Source organism: Podarcis filfolensis (assembly GCF_964270895.1).
Source record: "Podarcis filfolensis genome assembly, chromosome: 5".
NCBI classification, from domain to species: Eukaryota; Metazoa; Chordata; class Lepidosauria; order Squamata; family Lacertidae; genus Podarcis; species Podarcis filfolensis.
Genome location: NC_139608.1, coordinates 41,554,450 through 41,580,796, shown reverse-complemented (window position 1 = coordinate 41,580,796; position 26,347 = coordinate 41,554,450). Strand labels below are relative to the sequence as shown.

General features: G+C 46.2%; 2 protein-coding genes across 3 annotated transcripts in view; one reads left to right on the top strand and one right to left on the bottom strand.

Moving 5' to 3' along the window:
* Nucleotides 1-3: 3 nt before the first annotated feature.
* On the bottom strand, nucleotides 4-13,035 carry SFRP5 (secreted frizzled related protein 5). Of its 2 annotated transcripts, XM_083615286.1 has the most exons (4): nucleotides 12,930-13,035; nucleotides 9,784-10,339; nucleotides 5,260-5,337; nucleotides 4-1,470 (listed from the first exon to the last, which is right to left on the bottom strand). In XM_083615286.1, exons 2-4 carry the CDS (start codon nucleotides 10,304-10,306, stop codon nucleotides 1,127-1,129), a joined length of 945 nt encoding a protein of 314 aa, XP_083471412.1. In that variant the 5' UTR covers nucleotides 10,307-10,339; nucleotides 12,930-13,035; the 3' UTR covers nucleotides 4-1,126. The 2 variants fall into 2 exon arrangements, with proteins under 2 accessions (XP_083471412.1, XP_083471411.1); XM_083615285.1 differs by lacking the exon at nucleotides 12,930-13,035 and having other exon boundaries at nucleotides 9,784-10,652.
* Nucleotides 13,036-25,590: 12,555 nt separating this feature from the next.
* GOLGA7B (golgin A7 family member B) overlaps nucleotides 25,591-26,347 on the top strand; it is a 35,655-nt gene continuing 34,898 nt past the window's right edge. The window contains exon 1 of the mRNA XM_083615299.1: nucleotides 25,591-25,749. Coding sequence (XP_083471425.1) covers nucleotides 25,678-25,749 — 72 coding nt within the window. The 5' untranslated portion in view covers nucleotides 25,591-25,677. The remainder of the gene's footprint in view (nucleotides 25,750-26,347) is intronic.

Sequence of the window (26,347 nt, the reverse complement as noted above, 5' to 3'; positions counted from 1 at the left end):
TTTAGATGTCTATGGGGTGGATCTGCCCCACGATGTTTAAGGATGCTGTACAGATCTGTGCCTCAAAAGATGCTGATGCAATAATGACCATGTCATGACGGAAGACCTGGACTTTTTAGTTGAGGGATGTCACCCACCTTCAAGCATCACAATCATATAACAGACCAGCAGCCTCCTGCAACCCGGACAACAACTCTCACCAGCCCCAGCCAGAGAAGTAGCCAATGGTCATGCGAGCTGGAAATTGGGGGAGGCTTCTACGGAGGCCTTGCTTAGTGTCTGCTTAAGGTTCTACATGGCTTGAGAAGATGCTATGCAGAACCTAGGAGACGAGGCCAGAACTGGGGATTGTCAGTCCAGTGAAGTATTAGTTGGGACATTGTAGCTTGTACAACGCATCTGGTGTCTGGCAGTCTGAGATGTTTAGAGCTTCATACTGCGCCTGGCCAACTCCTACTAAGTCAGGGATGGGATGGGGATGTTAGACTCTCCAGATGTTGCTGGACCACAGCACTCAATATCCCTGCCCATTAGGTTTGCTAGCTGGGAATGTGGGATTTGGAGTCTGACAATATCTAGTGGGCCGCAGGTTTCCCATCCCTGTAACTAAGTAGTTCAATGCACTATGAAAATGAAAGGTTGCGACTGGAAAGCATTGGTTGCCCTGCTCATAATGTTTCAAAATCTTTGGCTTCTCACTAGTAGGAATTAAGAATGGACTGGGATTTTCCTTAAATGTTCCACTAAAGGTTGCAACTAAAATTCTGTGTGATTCAGCCTCTATTGGAGCTTGGGTGTACTGGGATTGATAAGAGATGTTTGCTTGCAGGTGCTAAGACTTATTCTTCTAGTGAAGGTGTGTTGGCAATGAGGTGGATTTCTGCATGTTCTCCAAAGCTTCCAAGATGGGCAGAACTCTGATCTGGAACTTAATGGAGCTGGTCCTAATGGACTTTGTGCTTTAGAAGAAAGAGTCCTGTTGCAGGGATGGGTTCCCAACGGTATGTGGCTTTGTGTAGGTCAGCCCATGTAAAAAAGGGTATTCTGTGGGCTACGAGTGGGGAACCAAAAAGTGTGGGGAGTGCTGTGAAGAAGAGTGAGCAGGGTTCTTGGAATGAGTGGGGATTCAGTGGGGGTCTGCCCCATAGAAGAAGGGGTAGTGCATGGAACAAGGGTAGGAGAACATGAATTTGACAGCAAATTTCATCTCCTTATTCTTCTTCTCCCAGCGGTAAATGGCCAAGACTAGCAACCGCCCACCCACCTTTCGCCCCATCACCAGAAAGCTGCCACTGAGGTCATCAAGCTGGGGGCAGGGGCAGGCACCTGCGTTCTTCATGTGCAGCACCAGCTTCTTGGTGTCCTTGCGCTTCAACGGCCCCACTTTGAGCAGCTTTTTCTTCTTCTGCGCAGCCACCAATCGCCTCTCCCCATTCTCTTTCTTGATCTCCTTGATGCGCATCTTCACCACTGTAGGGGTAAATGGGAAGCAGATTGTGTTAGGAGCTTACAGGCAGTTGGGTGAAGTCAAAGTGAAGGAACAAGAAGAGGGGGTGTGAGTTCATAAGGACAGGGATTAGGAGGACTGACTTATATGACAGCTATGTATTTGGCCCTGTTAAAAAAAAGTCACCAAGGGGAGATGAGGAGTAGGTAATAGAGTGGGGTCACACAGACTGTCAGGATCTGCTTTGTCTCCTCTGACTGAATGAGAGGTCATGGAATTCCTCTTCAACTTCCTATTGAGTATATTTGTTTGTAAATGATAGATTTGTATTTGACAAAAAGACAAGCCACCATCTATTAAGCTTTTAAACCCATCACAGGTTCATTGGAGTAAGGTTCCTCAACAGGTGCAAGTCGTCCAGGTTTTTGTCCTTAGTCCAGGAGTGGAGCGATGAATGCTCCAGCCTACTCCTACAAAAACCAGAAATGAAAGAAAATATCTGACTGCATGCCAGAAATAAACAACACAAAAATCAAGGTTAAAAAAGCTATAAATAAATAATACACAGTAGTGTATTTTCCACCTTTCTATAATGTCAACGTAATAACTATAGGGCCAAAAAACGCATTTGCAATATTTATGCAAGCCTGTGATAATAATAGAATTTGACCTTATAAAAGATTTGAAAACAAGGTTACAATCTAAAAGCTTAGGAAGCACAACCTTGCACAGAACCTATGCAATTAAAAAACTTCAGATGGCTGAATCCACGATTGTAGTAAGAGTCATATGGCAACAACATGTAGAAAAACATGGGGAAACTCAGTGCAATCAATAAAATATAATCAATATTATTTAGTGAAGTTCTGTGACCCCCTTGAATCCCAGATGCTTCTCAACTTGGTCAGATGCAGTGACATATTCTTGTACAGAAGTTCCTTATGCAGGAGTTCTAAATACCATTTAAAAATAAATAAAAATCTAACCATATGTCTTGGATTGCTATGAATTGGTTGGTGTTATTTTATAAGCTTTTAGATTTTTTTTTTGCGTCCTTGTTTTTAATCTGTGTGTTTAGGATAAGGTGAAATTCTGTTCTCATCACATGCATGTATACATATAGTGCCAATAATGCATTTCCAATAGCAAGTAGGTTGGCTTCATAAAAGTATGGAAAATGCAGTATATCTTAATAGCTTTGTTTTTGGAAGTACAGGGTTAGTTACCTCAAGGATCAATTTTGTTGACTATAGCAGGACTTTGCAGCCGCTGCATAATTGTGGAAATCACTGTGATTGTATCCATGCACTGATTTTCTATGTGAAGAGGATCCTATAGATGGCTGGCAGCCATATCATGTGTAGGGGAAATATCTCATGTGAAGTGGTTCTCGGCCTCCCACACATCATGCCCAAGATGCATAATCAACAGCTGATGATCCAAATTGCCTGGTCTTGTGTGTTGAGAAAAAGTGGTGTTCTACCCTGGAACCAGCTTGTATGACGTGTGTCAAGGAAAGAAGGTAATGGTGTTGATTTCTGACCACTTTCTGGATGGGTCTCTCCTGTGTATATCTTGTTAGCACCAGTATAAACTGCCTTACTGGTCATGCTGAAATCTGAAGCAAAAAGAGCTTCTGGGTGGATACTGCACTGCTTTGTTTTAACTTTTTTTTTAAACCACACTGTGTCAGCCTGAACCCTCTTTGCCATGGTCAACTGGGAACATCGCTGTTGAAGCCAAGAGTTCATCAAAGAGATGGATGCCTCAAAGGGGAGTTGCTGGGAGACAGATCTGACAAACCTCTCTGATCCTTGCCTCCTATTTTCAGCATTTAACTGTTTTTCTGGGATTATCATCTGAAGTAGCAGGCCGGCCTCCTTTCTTCTGGGATGAGGCACATCACGTTTTATTTTTATGATGATTTGTTTTAAAAATGTGTATGTTGATTTTCCAGTATAAACCGTCTTCAGGGCAATGAACGAATTCTGCATGGTGTTAAGCCTAATTAAGCCCAAATTAACATAGATTAAAAAATACAGATGATATAAAAAACACCAGCAGAAATAATACTGATGAAATAGTTACAACTAGTTAATAGCTTAAGCAAACAGACAAGCAGGCCTGACATGCTTTCTTTGCTTATTTTGCATGTTTATCCTTGTTTCCTACTAGGAACATAAGTCCATGTGTATGTCTCTCTCCCTCCCCACAACCTCCTGCCCTCACAATAACCCTATAAAGTTAGTTGGACTAGGCTAAGGTTACCCAGTGAGTTCTATGGCCAAGCGGGGATTTGCATCTTGGTCATAGCTGTCAATGTTTCCCCTTTTAAAAGGGAAATTCCCTTATTCTGAATAGGATTCCTCACAAGAAAAGGGAAAAGTTGACAGCTATGGTCTTGGTTTCTTCAGATCTGGAGCCGTGCCTCCAGAATGGTGGTCTTAACTTTTATTTATATATTTCTGCAACATTTCATTCGCACAATAATTGTGCATTAATTATGGGTTTAGACCGGACCACTCACACATAGTTCCGCTTTACTAATGGTTCTGCAATGCTTCCCCAATATTACCACATTATTGCCATCTGCAGGGATACCTTGCACTATAGTGCAAAACAAACCAACCAACATTTGAACATTTGCAGCATGGAAAGTTACAGGAGCTCAGCAGGAAGCTACAGGACATTCATGGATTGGCAAGTAAACTGTAAAAAGGTAAAGGTAAAGGGACCTTTGACCATAGGTGCCTTAAAAACTTTGTATGCACAGGTACTATTGAAAGTGGGATCCACCATAACCACCCGAATAATGTAATGAGAACAAATCAAGATTGCACAATTAAATAGATGTTTGGGGGTCCTAGTTCAACACTCTAATCACAGGCCTACCGTCTAAAAGATATTGTTTGTGCCAAGCTAATCTATGTGGGGAGGCAATCCACATCCGGGGTCTTTCCACCTAAAAGGGCCTCTTCCCTAATTTCCAGGTGTGGAAATACTCAAAGGGCCTTGCATAGCATGCAGGTTCAGAGGGTGGTTCTTCAGATACCTTGGACTCAGTCTGCTCCTAAACATAAGAAGCTGCCTTACACTGAGTCAGTGGCGTAGCGTGGGTTGTCAGCACCCGGGGCAAGGCAAGTAATTTGCGCCCCCTAACCCGTGGATTTGCGCCCCCTAACCTGTGGATTTGCGCCCCCTAATCCATGGATTTGCCCTAACCCCAGATGTTGCGCCCGGTGCGGCCGGCCCCCCCTGCACCCCCCACGCTACGCCACTGCACTGAGTCATACTAACAGTTCAATATTGTCTACACACCAGGGGTGACTAACTACGTGACCCTTCTGATGTTGGACTCAAACTCTCACCAGCCTTGGTTAGTTATCAGGGATGACGGAGTCCAACAATATCTGGAGCAACACGGGCCTTAGCCACTCTTGATTGACAGTGGTAGATAGTGACTCTTCAAAGCTTTGGACAGTGGTTTTTCCCATTCTACCTGGAATGCTGGGACCTTCTGCCAGCAAAATGCAAGCTCTGTCCTAAGCAATGGAGTGGAGTTGTAAGGCTTTCTAGGTCAAAAACAGTACCTTGCTTTGGGCCAGAAAGAAGCTGGAGGTTGTTGGAGGTCTGATGGCAAAGGCTGGGGTTCAAAGGGAACCTTGAATCCCAGTAAGTTGTAGAAGATAGGGGAATGCAAGTAGAGAATTTGCAACACATTCTCAACAGTTGTTCTGCGGAGCTTCAGCTTTACTCTCAGATGCCCCAAGCGGAGACTCCCCAATCCCTGCTGCTTTGAACGGATGACTCACCAAAGTCACTGGAACACATTTGCTCCATGATGCCATCTGCTTTGTGCTCCATCTCGCATTGGGTGCAGATCTTTGACACTGCAAGATGGGAAAAAAGTGAGTCCTCACCTGCCAAATGTTTGGGACATTGCTCACAGCTCTGGCCCTGCAACTTCCTGGCTGTATTCTCATGGGCAGCCCACATCTAATAATGATTATTCTCAATCCCAGATCATCTGCCTCGTCACGAACTTTCTTTGGCCTGTCATGTAGTACTGTATCTTGAACTAACAGAAGGTTTGGGAGTTTGGCTCACCCAAACAGGAAGCCCGTAATCCTTATTGGAAAGCCTTTTGAACAGCTGGATAAGGCTTCTTTTTTTTTGGGGGGGGGAGGGGGAATATTTGTTTCTCGTTTAACTGATTCTTTATCCACCTCTTAATTTCCCCTGTTATACAAACCCCTATATTTGCCCCAGTTAAATAACATTCCATTTAATTTTACTATCTTCCAGCCCCCCAAAAGTGCGCACGTGAGGGTTAAAATGATATAAATCAAAAGAGATATTTGATGGGAGAGGATGAGGGAAACCAAGGCTCTGTGTTGTATGACGCGAACCTGTCAGTCAAGGGCAAAACGACATTCTGGTGGTCTGGGCTGACTGGAGGGAATAGCCTGAAGTGTAGGCTAAGCCAGTGATGCTCAAATGTTTCTCCCCATGGACCACTTGAAAATTGCCGAGGGTCTTGGCGGACCAGTTAATGATTTTTCTGCTTGTTGTAACAATTGTAATGTGCTGGGCTATACGCTGCATAGTTTTGTATAGTATTTTGTATTGCTTCTTTTTTATATCTTGTGCTACAATTTGAATTCTATGGAATAATAAGTATAATAACTTACAAGACAATAAATAAAAGAAGCAATAAAAAATACAGTTAAAAATTGCTGTGAGCATTTAATATGAACATGCCATGGATCACCTGAATGAATCTTGGGGGCCTCTGATGATCCATGAGCCACAGTTGGGGATCCCCTGGGCTAAGAATGGTCATGTCATCATGTCATGACTACAGCAGTGATAAATGAAGCTGAGGACCAGCCTTCTTCTTGGACTTATAGCTATGTATTGAGGGGAATGCTTACTATTAATCCAGGCAGGTGAAATGCTCCATGGTAAGCTATGGAGCCTCTTTTGGCTATCCATCCTGGTGGAATGCGTGAGGACATGGTGGGACCCACCCCTGGGCCATTCTGTGTCCTAGGTAAAGGTAAAGGGACCCCTGACCATTAGGTCCAGTCGTGACCGACTCTGGGGTTGCGGCGCTCATCTCGCTTTGTTGACCGAGGAAGCCGGCGTTTGTCCGCAGACAGCTTCCAGGTCATGTGGCCAGCATAACTAAGCCACTTCTGGCGAACCAGAGCAGCGCATGGAAACACCGTTTACCTTCCTGCCGGAGTGGTACCTATTTATCTACTTGCACTTTGACGTGCTTTTGAACTGCTAGGTTGGCAGAAGCAGGGACTGAGCAACAGGAGCTCATCCCGTCACGGGGATTCGAACCGCCGACCTTCTGATCGGCAAGTCCTAGGCTCTGTGGTTTAACCCACAGCGCCACCCGCGTCCCTATTCTGTGTCCTAGGGTGGGTTAAATGAGATGTAGCACCACTCTGCTTCTCTTCAGAGAAGAAGAAAGAAAAACAGAGAGAAGGAGTAAGCAGACAAGGGTTGGCCTAGATGTAAAGAAGGACAAAGCTCCTTTATCTTTTAATAGTTAGGTAGAAAAGGTATTTAATGTGTGAAGCTGACCCTTATGAGGCTCCCAGCTTTATACCAACATTAAAAGTACAAGACCTCTGACATCCTTTGTCTACAGTTACCCCAGCATATATATATGCTACAAAAAACTAACAGTATGAAAGGTGAGTGTGACCTGACATTTGCATGAAGACATTGTTTCTTTAGCCTTTTCAAACTTGCCCCTAACTTTATAGGACACACAACCCAGCCATCTGCTCTATAGGTGAGCATGTTGAGATTCTTACTCTGATAGGAGAGTCTGTAAGTTGGGTCACTAATTTAATACTGGCATGAAACAAGGAAGAGAATAGGACATCTCTGGCGCCCTCCTGAAGCCGCACACAGAGAAATGTCATTATAACAAGTTGGTAGGTGTTCCTTAGCATCCCAGATCTGGTATGGATGATCAATCTTTGGGGGTGCCATCGCTCAGGGTATTCTACCTGGTGTGGGTGAGTGAGCGTTCATTTTCATTTCAACAAGTTATCGCTTATCCCTGTAATGTCTAACCAGTGTGTTGTGAAACTATAAAATGATAAAATTGTGAAAATTAACCATAAAACCGAGAAGAGAAGACTCCCTGGAAAAGACCCTGATGTTGGGAAAGATGGAGGGCACAAGGAGAAGGGGACGACAGAGGACGAGATGGTTGGATAGTGTCTTCGAAGCTACAAACATGAGTCTGACTAAACTGCGGGAGGCAGTGGAAGACAGGAGTGCCTGGCGTGCTCTGGTCCATGGGGTCACGAAGAGTCGGACACGACTAAACGACTAAACAACAACAACCATAAAACCAGCAAGTCAATAAAGTTCTTAAAATGCCTGCCTTAGGCTCTATTGCTGTTTTAGACTTTGCATCCCTTTTCCAGGGTCTCCCACCCCCGCCAGCTATCCTACAGTTTTGAGAGTCAATCCCATAGGACTTTCTTGGAGATCAGAGACAGGGTTGTTTAGGAGGGCAATTTTTCAACGGATGGTGTTAAGTTAGATGCTGGAAGTGATGACTAGGAAGAAGCAGGAAGTGTGCTTGGAGCTTGCTAGACTTTGGATTCCAAGGTCTGTGCTAACAGGCAATATTTGTGCTACTCCTGGTTCCCTGCCTGTTCATTTGTAAATAAACAGATTTTCACAGCCGCACCATAAATCTCTGCTGCTCACTCCTCCAAGCAGCGATCCTCCTAGGAAAATGATCCTGCAAAGGCTCCTCTGAATTTCCCACTTGTTTGGGGAGTGAAATAATATACTGTGCCTCCAAGGATACTCCTGAATTCAAAATGAGCCTGGTGGAAACTCATCCATGAAAAATGTTGCTCATCAAACTAGGAGAGGAGTGTTGAAATATGTGACCATGAATTTTGGGAGATGCCCTCCACCTCACCCAGTGTGCACAAAACAAGGTTGCCATATGCACTTAAAGTGGGGTGTTGTAAGGTACCCTATTCCACTGACTAGTAGGATAAGCTATAGAGAAGTCATGGATTCTGGCTCCTGTTTCCAATCTTACCAAGTGTCCTATGCTATACATCTCTTTGGATGTTCTCTGTTCAATTGGACACTGCCTCCCAGTGGTTGCTGAGCTAAAGAATTTGCTATTGATCACACATAGGTAGATATGTGTGTTTGCTGCACTTGCTCTTCCATCCCATCCTTTAAGCCCTGTAACCTGCTTCTGACCCCCCAAATTAGGGTTCTACCAGTGTGTTTTCAGGACCCACCCTATTCCCATGACTGTAACCTGGTTTTAATCCAATTAAGGATTATTTTTACAGATTTGAAATCTTCAGCAGAGGCTGTCCTAGAAACTGATAGGAAGCTGTCCCACTGGGAGTATGCATTGTAGAAGGCTGTGCCTCTGCAAGGGAACAGATACAGGGCAAATGGTCAGATGGATGGTTTGCCCTGTGTTGGGATGCTGCTGCTTTTGTGCTTATGAAAAGCGACTTTTGGAGGTGGTATCTCAAGGACAAGGAAAGCCCTATATAGAGCAGGGTGGGGAACTTGTGGCCCTTTAGGCGTTATTGGACTCCATCTCCCATCAGCCCCTACTCAGCAGAGCCAATGGGTAGAGATGATGGGATTTGTAATTTAGGACCACAGGTTCCCTGTCCCTGCCATATAGCAGCATTCAAGCTGGCAGGAAGAATCAAAAGATCAACATATGCATCAAGCTCATCGTTGAGGTATGCTATTTCAACATAATGAAATGGGAAATTATGTAAACTTCACGAAAGGAGGGGGATAAACACCACAAATATTGTGAGTGTTGAGAAAGCCACTTACAACTCTCATTTCGCAACTGTGACAGGATATTTTCTCAGAGCCTCAAGTACTGTATAATGTCTCACAGCAAACGTAATGAGAAACTGCCTCGTCTTGGGACATGAAGAGAAAGGAGAGATGATTTTTAGCTTTGAAGCCACTTGCTACTACCATTTCAGGAAAAGGCTTGGATAAGCAATGAACATGGGGACAAACTCCAATTCTGGGCCTAGCCTACATGCTTTGTGCTCCATCCACCCTTCTGGACTATGCCCTGATAGACTGGCAGTCTCTTGCACACTTTGCAATACCAGCAGAGCTTTGAACGATAACCTGAGCCAGGAGCAGCGAGAGCAGAGCTGGATTACCCTAGGACCCAAGGTCTAATGGGCAGGATGAGTGTGGGGTTCTGTAAGAGAGACATTGCCTCCCAAACAATCTCTTAGCACAGGTCCTTTCCCCCCATCGCAGTCTCCCCATGCAGTTACCTGGTGGCTGAGTTGCCTGACTGTTTCCAAACTGCACAGCGATGCACAGGTCATTGTCGAAGGGGAACTTGTTGCAGTTGAGCATTTCAGGCCAAGGAAAGCCGTAGGATTCCATGACAGGAGCGCATGAGTCGCGCACCACCTCGCACAGCGACCTGCACGGGTAGATGGGCCGGTCCAGGCAGACAGGTGCAAAGAGGGAGCACAGGAAAAGCTGTGTGTCGGAATGGCACCGCTTGGCCAGCAGGGGCACCCAGCTGCTGGCTTGCTGCTTTACCTCTGGCATGGATTCGTGTTCCAGCAGGTTAGGGAGACGCATGCGCTTGTAGCCCACGTTGTGGCAGAGCTGCAGGTCGGCCGGGATGTCCACGCACTGGGGCTGCTTAGTGTAGAAGCGTCCATGCTGGAAGTTGTCGGATTGCCAGCTGTAGTAGTCGTACTCCTGACTCACGGACAGCGCCCAGCCCTGCACCACAACCAGCAGCACAGTGCCCAGGGCATTCCATGGGCAGGGTGACATCATGGCTCAGAGACACTCCCCTCAGGGCTCCCTCGGCTGCAGGGGAGAGAGAGGGAGAGAACGTGGGACTCTGGTTGCCACGAGCGCTGATGGGAGCCAAGCTGAATGGAGGGCACTGCCTGGGCCAAGCCCAGCCAAGGAGCTAACACCTGCCTCTTAAAACGGGTGTGCCTGCGCCTAGGCAAGCAACAGCATTCTCCCCCAAGGTTGTATCTGGCACTATCGGTGGGATGGAGTGAGCTGAAGCTAGATTAAGTTGAAGTCTCTGCTCTGGGCTGTTTAGCACCACCCCCTCTAGGTTTCCAAAGCAGCCTCTTGGGGGGAACCGGCAGCCAATCTTCACCAGGCATGCTCCCCCCCTCCCAGGATTGAGTTGGGAGCCAGCCACAAGGATGTCCCCACCTCCCAGTCTGGGCCGCTCCTCCAGCCCTCTCTGTTTCTTCCTCCCCCTCCTGCTTTCCAGCTCTCTCTCTCTCCCTCCCCCCTTGTTCCCATTCCCTGCACACACAGGCATCAGGGCCCAGCTGGCAGGGCTATGAAATGCCATGAAGCAGTCGGCGTTGGGCAGTAGATTTCAGGAAGGGTGCAATTTTCTTGCCTCGTATCTGAAGTGCTCTTAATAATGAACTCCTGTCCAGAGCAGGCTCTCAGCTATGTGGTGTGCATGTGTGTGCTTGTTTTGCTTCAAGCATAAAAATATCTGTGGCCAGGACTGATAAACACATTTGCAATACCTGCTCATTGCATTCAATAGACTCTCTGAGATGGCTGAATAATATCCAACTCACCACTACTAACTAAATGTTTAAATGATCCTCTATACATGGAAATGACCATCTATTGATTTTGATGACCAGGTTCTACAAATGAATGATGTTAGTGTGGAAGCCCAACAATCCCTTTTGCAATTATGGCTCGAGAGAAGGAAATGTCAGAAAAAGAAACTTGAATTTGCCATTGGGCTCTGGTACATTTGTGGAAGGGGATAGGTTTATATGGGAATATAGGGCATTACAAGGGCCAATGTTGGATACCAGGTGGGTGCCCAGTAAATGCCTGAAGTTTAATTGGAGCATTATACTTACCACATTAAAGGAACATTATACTTACCACATTAAATCAACCAAATGCCAGATTAAATTAAATAAAGTATTCTGGGATGGAGACTCAGAAGCTTCGGCAGAATGCTATCAATGATCCTAAGCTGACCAAGTGAGAAACTTGGATCACTGAAGACTGCCTAGCTATGAACCACATTCTACAACATCATTGGTTGCATGAAGGTTGCAAGTGCATACACCTGGGTACATTAACATTCAAAACCAAGTCAACAAGATTATGTCTAAAGCTAAAGGAAATTAGGGTTGTCAAATGTCAGGAACCCTCCCCCCATCCTTGTGAGTTATTGTTTCTTTAACAAAAACCTGATCTGCAGAAACCAGCATGAGAAGCTTATTACAGACAGGAGGTGAGGATTGGTACTGGCTAAACTCTAAAGATCAAAGTGCTGTTGAAAGCAGAGAACCAGGAGCAAGTACGGGTAATAAATTTGGCAGCCTTACATGTTGATTACAGGAACAGTATACATATTTGAATGCAGTACACATTCAAAAGACAGAGGCTTTGTGTATTCTAGTGCCAGAACAAACACCAAGTTCCGCTTCAAGCCTTAAGAAAAACGAAGCAGCAGCATTCCAATATAGTCTGTGCTCACCCATCATGGTAAACCATAGTTAATTGTTTACCATGAATGTGCAGGTGTCTGTCACTTTTCTCCTCCCTAGAGAAAACAAAAAACCACAGTCCCTGGCTTAGCTCTGTGAGGGGTCATGGTTTGTTTTGCTCCAAACAAATAACCATGTAATGTCAAGGTTTGTTCTTGACTTCCTGAATGTGGTTTGTTTGAGCTGTAATCCCTCATAGGACTAAGCCAGGGATTGTGGTTTGTTGTTTCAACTAGTGGAGAAGCAAAGCAGGAAGGATATCCTTGTTCATGGTAAGCCAGTAACTATAGCAGCCTTCACCAACTTGATGCCTTCCAAATGTTATGGACTTCAGTCCCAGCTAGCATGTCCATGTGATGGGTGAATTGGGCTATGGAGCGAAGCACATTTGAGCTCACTGAAATCCATGAATTTAAACTCTGCCATATAAGCACCCCCCAGGATCTGAGATAGACAGTGAAATGCTTTTCTACTGGTCTATCTATGGCCCCCTCCACATGTCCTTTTTATTGTGCATGCATGATGATTTGTGCTCATGGTGCCATCCTGGCAGATAGACGTGATCCCACTTTCATTACTGTTTGCCCCTTGAAGGCACCAGGGCACATACTGCTTCATTTCCATGTCCTGTAACTTCCTACAGAAATCCTGTAACTTTTTTTTGTCCAGCTTTTGTTGCGCTCTAGTGCAAGGTGCCCTTTCAGATGGCAATAATGCTCTAATATTGGAGAACACCATAGAATAATTAATACAGCAGAATGATGTGTGGACGGTCCAGTAGAAATCCACCACTAATGCACTACTATTGCATCAAAGGCATGAATACACCTGCAGAGAAAACGCCCTATGCTTTTCAGCTTGGATAAGGCAGGGCAGTTCACAAAAGGAGGAGTTATTCCTACCTCATTGTTTTCCTTGTAGTTCTGCAATGGTTGTACATGCCTTTGAGTCCCTGGAAACAGGCTCGGCTGCAGCAGGTGCCCCTCCTGAGGGCAGGCACTATTAGAAAGAGATTATTATCCAGGGTTTATCTGGGCTGTCAGTGGCCCAACCCTTGTGAGGGGACCTCTGCTAACTCTTGAGTATCAATTAGTCATTTCCCTCCTGCTGCGGACTTTGCCCTGTGTGGGGAGGGGAAGTCTCTAGCTGAGCTTGGAGGTGAGCACTCAGTGATGCTGGGCCTGCTTGGAGACTTAGGGAGGAGGAATTATTCTTGCTCATGATGCAGGTGTGAGGGTCTGGCTTAGCGGGACAAGAGGAAGCAGCCTGGCAAAAGTCCATTTTGATGGGATCGGCTGAGCCAATAATAACATGTGGAGAACATCAGGTTGGGGGAAAGCTGGGCCCATCTCTCATTCTTGGGGTCTTTTCTCTGTTTACTTGCAGAGATACATGGAAATGTTTAGTAAAAGTCAAAGGAAAAGCATTTCTTTTGACTTAATGTTACTACCAGCCTTCTGAACCTTTCCGATCAGTGGCCTTCCCAAGCACAGGGATGCAGTGAATAGGGATCATTTCACTTGCTGCATGTTTGCTTATTCCACATCTCCTGGGAAGGAAAGCATCTAGTTAAGAATAAATCAAACTGGACACTTGACCAGTATGTTTCCGAGCACAATTCAAAGTGTTGGTGCTGACCTTTAAAGCCCGCCCAGTATACTTGAAGGAGCATCTCCACCCTCAGACACTGAGGTCCAGCGCCGAGGGCCTTCTGGCAGTTCCCTCAGTGCAAGAAGCGAAGTTACAGGGAACCTTGCAGAGGGCCTTCTCGGTAGTAGTGCCCGCCCTGTGGAAGGCCCTCCCATCAGATGTCAAAGAAATAAACAACTATCTCACGTTTAGAAGACATCTGAAGGCAGCCCTGTTTAGGGAAGTTTTCAACGACTGATGTCTTAATGTATTTTTAATCTTTTGTTGGAAGCCACCCAGAGTGGCTGGGGAAACCCAGCCAGATGGGTGGGGTATTAATAATAATAATAATAATAATAATAATAATAATAATAATAATAATAATATATTACTACTACTACTACTACTATCATCATCTAAAAGGCAGACTTTCAATAAAAAAAGAAAAAGATAAGAGAATCTCTGCTCCTGAGGCTCCCAGGGCTTGAGGTAAAGCAAAGCCTTTGCTGTTCACTTAATCACTTAAAGTTAGATTCCTTTTAATCAATTTTAATGAGCTACCGCTGTTACAAATAAAATAGAGGCTTCCCTGTCTTTGAAGCAGTGTTTCAGGTTACCCAGTAGCACCTCTTTGGGCTCAGACTGGGCTTTTCTTCTTTGGATTTCCACAGCCAGCTGAAGCCACAGTTTATTTCTGGGCATACCGGAGGTATGCTCAGTAATGTTTCCCTCCCTCATCCTTTAATTTTTTTTGACTTAGTATCTAGTCTAATGAAGAATGTTTATGAAGTCCAAAATCTTATTTGCCTCTTTGTGATTTTTAACATTTGGTCCAAATAAAAGTGCTCTGCTACTCTTGCTCTTAGATGACCTATAACTCCTCATCCAATACTATTACCATCATTTTGAGGAGGGGGTGCCACAGCAGCCTCCGACCCCTTTGTAGCCCCCTCCCAGCCACAGCAGCAGTGGCAGCTGCAGAGGAGGCCACTCTGTGTGGTGACTGTGGCTGTGGAGGCACCTTTGACATCTCACATCACTACTTGTCACTGGATCAAGAGTGACAACTAGGCAATGGAAACGGGTTTCTGGACCCAACCAAGGGATCCTGCCCCACGCATGAGGACAACATTCAGAAGCTGTCTGTGCTCCAGATAACACCTTAGTTGGGGCATAACGTGACTCTTCTTTATAGTGGGGAAACATTTGTGACATACCTGGGAAGTGAATTGAGTAAATGTATTCTGCATTTCAAGTCAAACCACTTGCTGCTGTCCCCCTCTGAACACACTGCATGCTCGTCATCCAGTTGCTGTCACACACAGTCCCTCACGTGAACATATCTCCGTCCACATTTAACTGAAGTGTAGACACGCGCCCAGCCTTGTCATTCCTAGCTGCACTGAAGAGACAAGTCGCTCTTTCTCCCTCAGCCCCATTAATCTGCGGCTGCCAATGCAGCTCAGATAAGATAAAGGCATGGCTTTATCAAGCCCACTGGAATGAGGGGAGGTGGCCTGAGGCCCCCAGGTATCACAGGTAGAAACAAGATAAGCTCAGCAGGCTCTGGGACTGACAGAAAATCACTGGCTCCTGATGAATGTGCTGGGATGAATCAGCGCAGTGTTCAGGGGGCGGGTGGAGAGAAGGGGAGACTGGCAGGCCTTGGGGTGTGAGTGTCACGAGGTGAGACTGTGCAAGAGGAATTTATAAGAGTGTGAAGGTGGACGTAAGTGTGTGCGAATCAGCATTGGGTGTGACTCGGAATAGATGGCTGATTCTACCCCTTTTCTCTTCTGCTTGAAAAAGGAATCTGTCAGATATGCAGAAACACCAAACAGATAAGTAGGGGACCTACTCAGAGGCAGCAGCATTGCCCAGCTTGCTCTACCTCTTTGAGAACTCCAGAAAAACTTGGCGTGCAAAGATTCTCAGGCAAAGATTTGTGTCAGAAGCTGAGCGCATGTTTCTAGGCAGGCCAAGTGCTCTCTGTGTGCAGCAGCACCTCCTATAGGCTTCAGTTTCTCCTTCCTTTCTGTTTTCATGCCAAGAAATAACCATTCCCAGATGCTGGATTGATGGGAAGGGGAGAAAAGTCCCAGTAAACATGGGCCCAGGGTGTGGAGGAGAGATCCAGGAACAGGCCGTCCTTGGCTTTGCATGCATGCACAAGTGCATGTGATGTATTTCCCAGGCATGCACCCCAAAGTGCCCCCCTGTGAATGTAAACACAGTTGCATAGGCACGAGTGGATGCTGACCTCAGTTAAATAAATTTAACCATATTGCTCATTGCAGAAACTGAATCCTTCCAGGACAAAATGTTTCTACAGCCCCTGGATATAGTATGGACATAATTCATGCATAGTCAGAATGAATTGTGGGCCCCCCTAATCCGTTGCTTCTCTGGGGTCTTGCACATCCCACACACCTGATGTTCCATAATGTCCAGTCCCAATTGCCATGAAACTGAGCATACATGTGTACAAGAACACACAAGGAGGTTGTACAGTCACTGGCAGCACCTGCCAACCTAGCAGTTTGAAAGTATACCAGTGCAAGTAGATAAATAGGTACCGCTGTGGCAGGAAGGTAAACAGCATTTCTGTGCACTCAGGCTTCCGTCACGGTGTCCTGTTGCGCCACAAGTGGTTTAGTTATGATGGCCACATGGACCAGAAAGCTGTCTGTGGACAAACGCCGGCTCCCTTGGCCTGAAGCGAGATGAGTGCCACAACCCCATAGTCACCTTTGACTGGACTTAACCGTCCAGGGGTCCTTTACCTTTACCTTTTTTTTTTTACAGTCACTGGTTTACTTGGTACCTCTCCTACACATTACCTGCACAATCTAACTAGCTACTCCTCTTCCAACCTGCAGTGTAAACTGTGGTCAGATTTGCTCTAAATGCTGCTGATTTTAGAAAAAATGAAGATTAAGCTATGCTGACCCTCCTGGACCAATGATTGGTAATGCGGGTGACATGCTGTGATGGGCTGTATGTGCATCTAGGTCAGGGTAGAGAGAGTTAACCCTGATCTACTTTCCATGGTGGCTTGTTAGTGGAGACATAGAGTTGGAAGGACCTCAGAGATCACTTATTTCCCCTTGTTCTACTACAGAATCCCTTGCAGATGCCCACTCAGCTTTAATACCTTCCATGTAGGAGAGTCCGCCAAATCTAGAGGCAGCCTGTTCCATTGTTGAACAACAATCACCATTAGGAACATTCTCCTAATGCTTGCCTGAAATATGTGTCCCTACAATTCCCACCCATTAGTTCTATCCCACACTATAAAGCACCCCCTGCAAAATTTGGAAACTGTAGTTTGTCAAGGGTGCTGGGAATTGTAGCTCTATAAGGGCTAATGACAGTTCTTAGAGTTCTTGGGGGGTGCTTTCAATGCATGGTGCATATGCACCCCTGCTCACTGGATCAACAGAGCACAAGTCTGTTTCATCTTCGGTGTGACAGCCTTTCCGACGTCTGAAGATATCTATCATGCATCCTCTTAATCTCCTCCTCCAGGCTAAACATGCACATCTCTTTCAACCAGGGACCACACACCCCACTCACCTTCTGGGTCCCCTCCTTTAGAAATGCTCCAGTTGGTCAGTGATTTTTTTTATAAATGTGGCTCTTGGTGCTATGTCCACCAGTTCCCATTGGGAGATTTGGGGTTAACCTTTTCCTGCTCTATTTCCAATAGCCCCTGGAAAAGCAAAGGTTAGCCTTTTGCTCCAAGCAGAGATGTTAGCATGCCTGGATGCTAGCTGGGAAGGGCAAATTGATTTTCCCCTGGGGTCTTTGTGTTTGCTTTTTTTTGCTGGGAGACATTGTTGGAGACAAGATGACGCCTGCTTGGGGGCACTGCTTGGAAAGGGGGAATTGAGGGAATTCTGCATATTGACAGTAAGGGACAGGGGCATCTTCACTTATTACACTGGGGAACAAAATTTTTGTTGCATTGACACCTGCAGTTGTTGTAACCTAATTTTGAAGTGCTGATTTCATATCTGAAGTTGGTTTTGATATGTAAGCTCTAGTTTTTTTGCAATTCATGTTTTTCACTTTTCACCATAATCTTTGTTTTTCACAATGCAAAATTGTTTTTGTCTACTTGAAGAAGCCATGGTCCGATATGAAAAATACAAATATTTAGGTTACAGAACTATAAAAATAAAGAAAAATTAAGTTTGCAAAACAATGATTACCATGTGGTTAGGGTAGATCAACGTGTCAGTGTCCACTTATCTGCAGTGTAAATACGACATATCAGCAAGTCGGAAATTGCAAGATGTACACGAAAATCGATTTCAGATTGAAATTAGCATTGAAAGGACATATAAGAACAGTTGAAAAATCTCATGCAACAGAAAATGAAAAAAAAATATTGTTCCCCAGTGGTATTGATTACCTTGCACAAGGCTTATGACTCTACTGTCTACCACTTAGATCTTCTGCTCTCCTGTGCACTTGAAGTACTTGGCAAAGGAACCTCTCTGATGCATTTTCTGGGGGTGGCATTATATGGCCGTTCATCATTGCAGTGGTGTAGTGGCAACATAGGAACTGAAGGAGCTCATCATGGCAGCCCCTATGACAACACTGCCAAGAAGAGCCTTGTAGCCCCTGGGGGGGGGGTACTCCAAAATGCAAGCCCGGAGACACACACAGCAGTGCAGCACAATTCTCAATTCAATAGGAGCTACATGACTGCAACCCCACTCATGGTTTCCTAGGAATAGGCTCAGGTGGACTCAGTGGTGCTGACTTCTGACTTGCACAAGGTTGTAAAACACAGTGAGCATCCATGAAAGATTTTCAACCAGCTGAAATGCAACCTTGAGCTTTTGGTCAGAAATACACAGAACAATTTCAAATGCAAATTGTGCCAAGAAGTGGTACCCCCTTAAATTGCTATTGTTCCGGCAGGTGATGTCATCACTCCTGACAAAAGTCCCAGAGCTGCACACTCCCTCCACTACATTGTGGGGTTAGAGAGCTGCCATGGCTGTTTACACTGTGGTTTTCACCCCAGAAGGAGCGGCTTATCTGTATCCTCCAGCATGCTGTGAACTGAGCCATTGCCATGCTCTTGCTAGTCTGAAATCTGGGGAAGTAAGGGGAGGGGCTTGAGAACAGTTGGCTCATGGTGCATCTGTTATGGGAGAGCATGCACACCATTGGATCTCCATGTATGTTAAGCTGCCATGGCATCAGATATAGACATGTGGTTCAGCCCTGTGTTGCCAAGATCAGATTCTGCCCACTCTGAATCGGTGCAGATTTTGAGTCCCTTCTGGACTCACAGCTGTCCATGGAGGCGCAGGTCAATTCTGTGTCCAGGGCAGCTGTTTATCAGCTCCACCTGCTACGCAGGCTAAGACCCTACCTGCCCGCAGACTGTCTCACCAGATTGGTGCATGCTCTAGTTATCTCTCGCTTGGACTACTGCAATGCGCTCTACGTGGGGCTACCTTTGAAGGTGATCCGGAAACTACAACTAATCCAGAATGCGGCTAGACTGGTGCCTGGGAGCGGCCGCTGAGACCATATAACACCAGTCTTGAAAGACCTACACTGGCTCCTAGTACGTTTCCAAGCACAATTCAAAGTGTTGGTGCTGACCTTTAAGCCTTAAACAGCTTCAGTCTAGTATACCTGAAGGAGCGTCTCCACCCCCATCGTTCTGCCCGGAAGCTGAGGCCCAGTGCCGAGGGCCTTCTGGCGGTTCCCTTGCTGCAAGAAGCGAAGTTACAGGGAACGAGGCAGAGGGCCTTCTCGGCAGTGGAACTCGCCCTGTGGAACACCCTCCCACCAGATGTCAAAGAGAAAAACAACTACTAGACTTTTAGAAGACATCTGAAGGCAGCCTTGTTTAGGGAAGCTTTTAATGTTTAACAGCTTATTGTATTTTAATATTCTGTTGGAAGCCACCCAGAGTGGCTGGGGAAACCCAGCCAGATGGGCGGGGTATAAATAATAAATTATTATTATTATTATTATTATTATTATTATTATTATTATTACCCAGGTAGTGACATAATACTCCTTCTTACTGAGTCCAACATCTTTCCTCCTAGAATTTCCAGGACCCAGGTGGTTTTTATCATGGACAATTTCCTATGCCTTCAGCAATTCCCTCGGATGCTGCACCACTGCAAGAATGAACAAGATAAACAACTTAAGTGGCTTATTTACGTTTGACCGAATGACCATTTTTTTGCAAAGCCGCTTGGAAGGGCCTAGCTGAGAAGGTCAGGCCAGAGGCAGAAGTACTTTGAACAGCCTGGAGTTTTGACAGACAACCCTGTGCATAACACATAACAGTAATGTAAATCTGGACATTGCCAGAGTGGGGGGTAATTGACCAAGCTGTTCCTTTCAAGGATCAGTTGTAGCTGGCACCAGGGGAGCTGCTGGAAGTCACCTTCTCTCTCCAACCCGGTCCTGGTTCTGCTGCTTGGGCTGTTAGTGACAAAACTAGATCCACATTGAGCACCCTCAGAAATAAGAAGCTGCTGCTTTAGGGAAAATACAGTCATGTCTAGGACCTGTTGAGCACCCCCTTGACAGCCAGGAGAACCAGCTGCCAAATACACATCCACCTTTATAGGATAAGCTTCACCAACCTAGATGTTTTGGACTAGAACTCCCATCAACTCTAGCCAGTATGGCCCATGTTCATGGATAATGGGAACTGAAGTCCAAAACATCTAGAGCAGCAGTTCTCAACCTGTGGGTCCCCAGATGTTGTTGGACTACAACTCCCATCATTCCTAGCTGGCATGACCAGTGGTCAGGGATGATGGGAGTTGTAGTCCAACAACATCTGGGGACCCACAAGTTGAGAACCGCTGATCTAGAGGGAACTAGGTTAGGGAAGGCTGTTGTAAGGGCTAGTGAACAATGATGGCTGGCCCATTGGTTATTTAGCTGGGTGACAAGAAGCAAAGAGCTGACTGCGAAGGTTTATGGTTGGTGCAGGAGAAAAGATATTAGGCATATCTGGTTTCTGGGCACCCTTGTTCAAGAACTGCCTCTCCTCCCAGTCACTGAATACCTTACATGGGTGTATGATGAAACAATCACTTTTTTTTCCAAACTTTGTGTGAATCTACTCAACCAGTTTGGACCTATGAGTTGGTTGTCAGCGATAGTAATAATCCCAGGGCAGTAAGTTCTCAATGAGTTCCTCTGAAGGGTTCCTTCATTTAACATTGTGAGATTGAGAGCTGGTGTAGTGTAGTGGTTAAAATGTTGGGCTAGGACCTGGTAGACCAGGGTTCAAATCCCCACTCAGCCATGAAACTCACTCAGTCACTTTGGGCCAGTCGCAGTCTCTCTGCATAACCTACCCCACAGGGTTATTGTCATGGTCAAATGGGGAAGAAGAGAACCATGTATGCTTTGAACTCCTTGGTGAGATGTAAATGTGATTGATAAATAAATAAATCCTGGGTGAAGAGTGACTAACACTTGCTATCTACACACACACACACACAGAGAGAGAGAGAGAGAGAGAGAGAGCGCACAAACAGAACAGAGATACTTCAACAAAACAGCAAATGGCACGTTGTGTTGCTTTAGTGGGAACACTGTATTAAAATATAAGATCTTGTTATTCCACCCCACTCAGCATCCCTCAGGCTCTGAGCTGGGGAATTGAGATCCTCCCTTTAATAAGGATGCTGACAATCTGGAGAGAGTTCAGAGGAAACCGAGTTGGGAAGATGATTGGGTTGGAATGCAAGACCTATGAGGTAAGCCCAAAGAATTGGGCCAGATCACTAAAGAGAAAATGATGGGAAGCGGACAGCACAAAAATTGCTTTCAAATAAATCAGAGGCTGCTTTGAGCTGGATGATAATTTGAAGGAGACCGAGCCTGGGAGTAAAGGGAAGGAGTTTTGGAGAAACAGTGGAGGAGGGACCTACTTTAAAGGAGACTGCAAGCATTGGGTCAACTGGGAGACTCCTTCATTGCAAGGTGGTTTTTTTTTTAATTTAAAAAATGTTTGACAAATACGGTTTGGGAAAGGACTGGGTCAGATTGGTCCAGTTGAGGGATGGGTCTTATGGAGATTTAAAGTCATTTTTAGCAATAACATAGTGGTTCAACTGGTTTGTGGAAAAGGGAAGTAGCTGGGTGTTCCTATATAGTCTCCACCTAAGGGTTCTCATTTGCTTTCCTAGCAGGTATCCTGTGTTTTTTTACCAGCGGAATTCAACAGGTGAAGCCTTATCTGTATTTTCATGTGCTGAATTTCTGTCTGACGTGCAGCTAACTGCATGGGGGTATCTCCCCACTAGGAGATGTGTCCTCCTGGCACCAGGTATGTTTTCCTGTCCTCTCCCTCTCTATCATAGGGTGCTGTGCCTGAGGTGCTCCTCCCCAGCCTCATTAGTGCCGATCTGCTCCCTGTCTGTCAAAAACCCAGCCGGGCCGAGAGAGTCGCTGCTGCAATTACTGTCTCCTCAGAGAGCTTCAGCAAAGACACCACATGTGCCTGCAGCTCAGCCAGCCACAAGATACCAATTAATGTTACTGACTGTGAACAGCATGGCCAAACTCGACTGCTTCCCTCTGGCGCTGCTTCCTGCCAACCCTTCTCCACCCCCCATGCTGCAGCCTTAGCTCGCAATGGGGAGAGGGGTCTTCTCTGCACTCCCCTTTCCCAAATCTGGCTCTCCCTCCTTCATGCACCCAGAAAAAAAACTTGTTATGTTTTTAATTCCAGCTTTGTAGCTGAATGAGATGACCCATGTCGTAGGGTGCCAGCCTCTAGGGATGAAGACAGCTTTTAAGAGGGGATTAGGCAAATGAACAGAGGATAGGACTATCCATAACTGCTGCTTGTCAAGAATCCGTAAAACAAGTAGTCTAACAGTAGTAGATAGCTACAGCCTCAAATACCCAATTCTCTTTTTTTAAAAAGATCAGTCTATTTTCCTATTACACTGCAGATTCACAGTACACTCCTGCTAACATTTTGGTTCAGCCCCACTAGTGGTGCTTAGGCCTCAGAAGTAGCAGGAACACATTAAAGCATTGCTCAAAAGCTCTTTGAAGAAAAAGCAGTTTACATGAAGTGAAAATATCACTGGGCAACATTGGTTAGGCTGCTGGCTGAACCACTTAATCCATTTTCGCTCTTCTGCAGCGTTTTCACGGCACTTGGCACCTGCAGTCCTGTTGTCAAGGTGAGACCACCACACCAAACCATGAAACCTGGTAGTAGCGGCTGGGTGAATTTTGTTTTGAAGGTGTACAACAACTGCTTTGAGCTTGCGTTATAGAAAGAGAGCTGACCTCCATCAAAGTCGCAATAGACTCCTATCCTGTCTGGAACCCAGGACATCTAGCTATGTAATGTCTCCAGGATCAGAGGCACCATGCTTCTTAATACCTGTTGCTGCCAGGGAATCACAGGCAGGAGAGGAGGGCTCTTGCAGTCATGCTCTCCTGATGGGCTTCCCATGGGCATCACATTGGGAAAGGGGATGCTGGACCAGATGGGCTTTTCCTGTGTTCTTATGTTCACTTCCTGTGGGAGAAAGGAATCGCTTCCCCCTCTTCATTTGAATGAGGGAATCTACAAAATCAGGGGAGGCCAAGGGTTTATGAGCTTGGTTCCGGCTGTAGTATAATACTAATGTTTTGGCATATCCAGAGTATAACATGAAGGGGTGTCCCGGAGAAAGGGAGAGAGGATGATGAGCAAGTTCCATGGAATATTCAAGAGATCTGTGCACAGTGATAAAGGGTGGATTGATGAGTGCTGCAAGAAGAAAACCTCCAAATGAGAATATGGTTCACTATGGTTAGATCCCCCAATATCACCTTTCCTTAAGGGCTTTTTTATGAGCATCTTACTTTTCCACAAGGAAGTAGTACAGCGCCCTCTAGTGTCACACTGGCAGCATTGGGGGGGTCACTCAAAGGGGAGAATGTCCCCTGACTTATCTGCAGTCCTCCTGACGGCACAGCACCCTCTCTGCCCTTCAGTTCAACCCCATTATTGATGTTGATCCACGGTCTGGCTTTGCTGCTCTGCTAGGGAAGCCTTGCCAGTCCCATAGGCCAAAGGTGGAATGCAAACCTGGTCTTGGGTTTGCAAATATCCTAGAGTGTGAGAGGGGTAACACACACACAAAATCCCCTTTCTCTTGGACGGGGGCACCTCTCCTTCTTCCAGAGGCAAATGGGACTCTCATCTCAATCAGGCTCCAGTTGGTCCCTATGTCTTTGCTCCATGAGACTTGCTTGTCTCAGGTTGCCCTGAGCTTCAATCCATTCTAACTGAATGAATGCATGAATTATGCCCCTGAGCTCCACCACCCACCTTCCTGAGGTCCCTGGAATCACTGCAGCAGGTGCCTTCGGACTGTCAATATTTTGCAGGAGGGATTCAAACGTAGGTTTGTGCAATGAAAGTGGATTAAAAGTGTTTTGTCACTCTAGTGCAGCAAATCCACTTAAAACAACAACATTGGTTTTCTGAGATTTGGAAAGGGACAGGGAAATGCATTGAAAAGTGTGGGGTGAACAAATGAGCAAATGACACCCCACAAGCAAATCAGGATGAATGCTCATTGTCATTTAAGCAGATCAGAAAGAATGCTTAGTTAATACAGGACATGAAAGCTTTGTGCAAGCATGTAACCTCCAGGGAAGCTTTGGATAGGTGCTGGATAAAGAGGTCATCTGGAGGACCCCAGAGGCTGGCAGGAATGAAGTCCAAAGACTACAGAGCCACCTTTCTGGGGATCAGGGGGATTATGAAAGGCCTGTCTGGGCTGGGCTCAGAGCCAGTTGGCCCATCTGCCCTGTCTGTCAAGACACCTTCATTACTGCACACCCTCTGATCTCCCGGCACTCCTTGACCTTTGGGAAGGAAGACACAAGGGCTTAGCATACTCTGGCCACTTGCCCCCACGTGATATGTAGGGATTCTTTCCCACTTTTACATCCCACTTTCCCATCCAAATGGACCTGCAAGTTGGCATAAGAGCAATATCAGAACAAAACGGGTAAAGAGCAAAATAACACAACAAGGCATCCCCACCTGCAGCAAAACAAAACAGAGCCGAATAAAGACCTAATAACCAGGCCATTTAAACATTGGAGGCAGCACTTTCAATTGTTCCAAGAAACCAGGTGCCAGCAAGTTGGTACTATAATGGGAGTTTTGTGTCTCATGCATCAGTTAACACTGGGATCATCCAAATGACCTCTTTATTGAACAATCATCCTGAATTGCTTGGACAAAGCTTACACAGAGGCATAGGAGCCAACTCCTAGGGGCTGAGGCCCCTTCACCCCCCAATAAAATATTTGAGGAGGCCAGTTATCCCCCAAATGCCGTTCACCTTCCTGCTGGAGCGGTACCTATTTATCTATTTGTACTTGGGCGTGCTTTCGAACTGCTAGGTTGGCAGGAGCAGGAGCAGGGACCGGGCAACGGGAGCTCACCTTGTCACGGGGATTCGAACCGCTGACCTTCTGACCTCAGGTTAAGAACTTAATTTGTTCTGGAGGTCCATTCTTAACCTGAAACTGTTCTTAACCTGAAGGACCACTTTAGCTAATGGGACCTCCTGATGCTGCGCGATTTCTGTTCTCATCCTGAAGCAAAGTTCTTAACCCGAGATACTATTTCTGGGTTAGCGGAGTCTGTAACCTGAAGCGTCTGTAACTGGAGGTACCACTGTAATTCTCAACTCTCCCCTCCACACATATCAACAGCAACCTCTTGGGGTGGAGGCTCTGATCCAAACAGAGCACAGGATTCTGTGCTTCTCTGACAGCTCTCCCTCTCTGTTGTGTTGGAGCTCCAGCAATGTCTTGAATCCTGACACTAGCCCTGGAGGAGGAGCTGGCCGGGGTGGATGCATGACCAGGCTGGCTGGGCCTGGGAGCACCTGTGCCTGTCAGTGACATGCCGGGGTCAGCAGACTATCTCAGCCAGGCAGTGGAGGCAGGAAGAGAAACAGGGACTGTGCTTGCAGCTGGCCAATGGGGGCTGGAAGCTCATCTGAGAATGCGGCGAGACCCTCGGCTGAGACAGGGACATCTCTAGCTTCACAGGTACTGAAACAGCATCTCCTCGGTTTGTTGGCAGTAAGGCCTCACTCAGCCCCCCAGGCTGCTGTAAGAGTTGCTTTCTTTTATAGGGCCAAAGCTGGGTACTGGGAGATTGGAAGCTGAGTGCCATCTCTGAGCAGGTACTGTTTCGCTGCCCCTGCCGACTCCAGAATACAGCCTTGGCTTCTTCTCCTCCTGGGCGAATAACCCCCTCGCAGGCCGCTAGAGGACTCTTTCTCCAGCCCCCAGCCTGTTTTGTTTCATGCCGCAGGCTCTGATGCCTCCATGTCCTTGTCATTTGCTCTCTGCTGCTTAAGATTTATTGAGGCTGTTGGCTACAACTGAGTGCTTTAGAGCTGCAGGCAGCAATGGAGAAAGCGGAAGGCGGCTGTAAGGAGAGGGGCGGCGGCGGGGGGGGGGGGGAGTTCAGCTAGAATGATGGCAAAATCCCTTTGGCAAGGCAGGGAAGCTACGCAGAAGGTGGGAGGAAAGAAAGACATTGCAGGCATAGTTCCAAGTACCCTTGGAAAGAAAGGAACAGGTGATATAGCAGGGTCAGGTTCTACAGTGGTGCATTTGTGGGGGGGGGGGATAGAATTCT